Below are 4140 nucleotides of genomic sequence, written 5' to 3'. Positions count from 1 at the left end.
TATATATATATATATATATATATATATATATATATATATCATGGACTCTCCTATTGTTAGACAATGTATGAGGGTTCACCAATTTGTTGCTGAACAACCACACAGGTGACTTGTTTATAGTGATCAAATGTTTGTGTTCACATAAATTCAATCCCTCCATCAGATCGACATTACTTGTACAGGTGCACCATGTGCCACATGTCATATGATGAAATGATTGCAGAGCAACGTGAAATGAAGTACTTTGCTCAAGAACACAATGCAATGCTCAATCTGGGAATCGAACCCACAATCTCACAATCGTGAGTGCAACACCCTAACCACTATATGTATATATATATAAATATATATATATACACACACACATACATACATATATACACATATACAAACATACATATATACATACACAGACACACACACACTGCACTTGCTACTCGCTACTTGCATCTTCTTGGCAATACCTGGTTGCCTATATTATGACCTCTGTTACTTGAGGTCATGCCCTGGCGATTACCACCATTTATCTCTCTCTTCCTTACTCTACTATCCCATCTAGTCTCTGATCCTTATTACTTGTGAGTATACTCTGAGACTTCACCACCATCTGTCTCCTGCTCTCACTTGCACTTTTGCTGTTTCTCACTCTCTCTTTCTTTCCCTTGCTCTTCTCTCTGGCTGGGTAGCGATGTATCTCCTCTACAGCAGCACACCTGTTTCTACCCTCATTCTTGATCACTCTCTCTCCTTCTCTTGCTTTTCCCTCTGGCTAGGTAACCAGGTATCTCCTTTACATCAGCACACCTGTTTCTGTCCTCTTTCTTGTACCTCTCTCTTCCTCTCCTTCTCTTCTCTCTTTCTCTCTCTCTCTCTCTGGCCAGGTAACCATATACCTCCTTTATAGAAAGACACATGTTTCTGCCTATCTCTCTGTCACACTCTAACTTTTCATCATCTGATACAAGATACCCTCATCCAATGCTCTCTCCCCTCTCAAAATTCCTTGTCTTGCAAGTTACTTGGTGACCCATGTAAAAAGCATCCAGTCCACACTGTAAAGTGGTTCGCATTTTGAAGGGCATCTAGCTGTAAAAATCATGCTGAAACTAACCTCACCTGTGCTGGTGCCGCATAAAAAGAACTCAGTCCACTCTGCAGAGTGGTTAGTGTTAGGAAGGGCATCCAACTGTAAAAATGCTGCCAAAACAGACACAGAAGCCTGGAATAGTCTTCTACCTGGCCAGCTCCTGTCAACTGTCCTACTCATGCATGCATGGAAAATGGATGTTAAATAATGATAACGGTGACGACAACGATGATGATGATGATATATCTATATATTTGCATATGTTTGAGAAATATTTATATCAGTAATAGATGTAAACATTATTGAAGAAACTGAGTTGTGTTCTATTTCAAATAAAATACTATGTGGTATTTGTTTCACTGAAAGGCGGCGAGCTGGCAGAAACGTTAGCACGCCGGGCGAAATGCTTAGCGGTATTTCGTCTGCCGTTATGTTCTGAGTTCAAATTCCGCCGAGGTCGACTTTGCCTTTCATCCTTTCGGGGTCGATAAATTAAGTACCGTTCGTCTGTTCTTGTTTGTTCCCTCTATGTTTAGCCCCTTGTGGGCAATAACGAAATAGGTATTTGTTTCACTGAATTAGACACTCCTTATCACTTATTGACATATTATGAGTCAGTAATTGGTCCATTGAAAACTTATAACATCTAGACAGTAAACTGGTAAAGTCTTTATGACTACACACCATTCACCCCTCAAAGAACTCAACCACTTCTCATATTTCTTGAATTGCTACTAATACATGTTGCTGTTCCTTTATCTGCTAAAAGCTACTACCAGTTCAATAAAGACATAGCTGATAGTAAGTGAATATACCACAAAAGTGTTTTAAAGATTTCAAACTTCTTGTTGAATAAAATATAAAAGATTAAGAAATAAACTATATAAAGGAATGTGAACCAACTTCTTCTGCAGGATTCCAGCTTTCATAGTCTTCAGAGGAACACCGTCGAGTCAAGATAGAGGAAAAATTAGCTTTTACAAGAATCCATCCTTTTGAAGGGAACTTGTGGGCATATACACTGGAATAGAGAAGATGAAATTAAGTTAAAGAACTTGTGGTAAGTCAGTAAATAAAATAAAGGAAAAATCATATTTGATCAGTGATTAGAGAAAAATCTTTGCATTATGATATAACTAGAGTAAATTCACCTGCCACATGACATTTGCAAACATCACGGTACTACTCTCTTGCTCAAATGGCTAAACTTGGAATGCATTTCACCACACCACATCAGGAATCTCTGTGCCCCATTAGCTTTGTTTGACCCTCAATTTTATGTTGAAATGAGTGGTAAGAAACTCTCAAGAGAGCTGAACAGCGGAAGGTCTTCAGAGAAGAAACCCTATCAGGCAAGTGTTTCAGCCCTTAACTTCTTACACTCTAAGGAAGTCAGGCTGCATCCAGGTCATGACTCCTGGGTGCCCTTCTGCTGACACTTTTTAGCTACTTTGATATATCGGAGACTTGTGCATTTAGACTACTTGGAGATTTCATCTACTGCAACTACTCTCAATTGACTCAGCTAATATAAGAAGTAATGTTGGTTGTTGTAGTAGCAGTGAAATGTCAGTGCTACCATAATGACTCACTGAGAGTTACTTCCCTTAGCATCAAAACAAAAACATTGCTTTCAAATGGTCTGGCAGTCGTTTCTGATCTTCCTTAACCAGATCCAGCTGGAACACCTCTCGTTTGATATTGCTTTTAGGGCTTTGGTCTTGTTCTTCCCAAAGAGTTGTTACATATGATTGAAAGCAGGCAGATTTGCTCACAAAACTTCTGGTTTCAACCTCTATAGCAAGAGCCTTGGTCCAGAAACTGACTTCCCTCAGGCTGTTGGCCAGACTGGCATATTTTTCAGTCTTGAATATGAATTTTTCTTCTGTTCTATTTTCAAATGGCACGATGAGTTCAATCAAAATTAGTTGCCTAGATGAACTGGAATGGAGTATGGTTTCCAGCCTCAAGTCAATCTTCCTGATGATTTCTAGTTGCTTTATTGATCCTGGGAGGTCTGCTGACTCCCAGTTATCTGCACCACCCAGAAGACTTCATTCCCATGTCCCATATGGCATAACTGTTCCAAGCCATGATTTGCTGCCTCCTGTCATGTAGAATGTTGTTGGAGATTCTGGTGCTATGGATTTTACTCTTGCCATACTTATTGTGCCTCCAAGTGCATCTTCCTTGGGCTACTGTTATGCTTTAGGAGCTCAGAATGTGTTCCATTGTCTTTGTACCCTGACAGAGTGGGCACTCAGGATATTCTGATTTGTCTCACTTCACTCACTAGGTTCATATTCAAAGGCAGGAGATCATGAACAGATCTGAGGATAAAACTTATTCTAAGAGGCACTACATGCCACAAGTCATTCCAGCTGAGACACTTTGGGAGTGCACCTGCCCATGTCATCCACTGGCCTTGTTCACTCTGCTACACTGCCTTCCAGATTCTTATGGTGTCCTCTTCCTTTCTCAGAGATCTTCTTTTCTCAGAGATCTGCCATTTTGTTTTTGTTATACCAAGTCCTTGCCTACTGACCTGAGTGTGTCCCATTATTTCTCTGATCATAAGACTTTCCTTTGCTGGATCCACCACCTCCTGAACATTCCATTTCCTGCCTGTCTTCAGCTTGAGCCAGATCAACCTCACACACTTGTCTTTTGAGTCTTCAAGCATAGTGAAGAGCCTTGAATTTTTCTGATTTTGTATTCTTCAATGATGGACTTGAGAGGTAGTTTAAGCTTGGCCTGGTGGCACATCAAACCACTTCTTTGTGTACTTGTTGATTTTGACCTCCATGTCCTCCAATGTGCTAGTATTGATATTGTAAACCAGCAGAGGCCAGAGAATCTTTGGGATTAACATGAACTGAAAACATCAAACCTTGTATTTGCCAGAGAGGTCACACTGGTCTATGACCAGTAGACTTTTTTCCATCAATGTAGTTGATGCTACTGCATATAATACTCTAAACTGTAATGTATATGACTGTGTGTGTCTAAAGAGGTGCACCCTACAAATAATTTCAGAATATATAAATTTTATA

General features: G+C 39.9%; 1 protein-coding gene across 1 annotated transcript in view; it reads right to left on the bottom strand.

The window, feature by feature from the left end:
* The window catches only part of LOC106878084 (VPS10 domain-containing receptor SorCS3), a 1235712-nt gene that overhangs the window by 174131 nt on the left and 1057441 nt on the right, over positions 1-4140 (bottom strand). Inside the window, exon 14 of the mRNA XM_052972785.1 lies at positions 1991-2108. Coding sequence (XP_052828745.1) covers positions 1991-2108 — 118 coding nt within the window. The remainder of the gene's footprint in view (positions 1-1990; positions 2109-4140) is intronic.

Source organism: Octopus bimaculoides, chromosome 14 (genome assembly GCF_001194135.2).
Source record: "Octopus bimaculoides isolate UCB-OBI-ISO-001 chromosome 14, ASM119413v2, whole genome shotgun sequence".
Taxonomy (NCBI): domain Eukaryota; kingdom Metazoa; phylum Mollusca; class Cephalopoda; order Octopoda; family Octopodidae; genus Octopus; species Octopus bimaculoides.
Note: the sequence above shows the minus strand (reverse complement) of the source record. Positions and strands in the feature narration are given on the sequence as shown.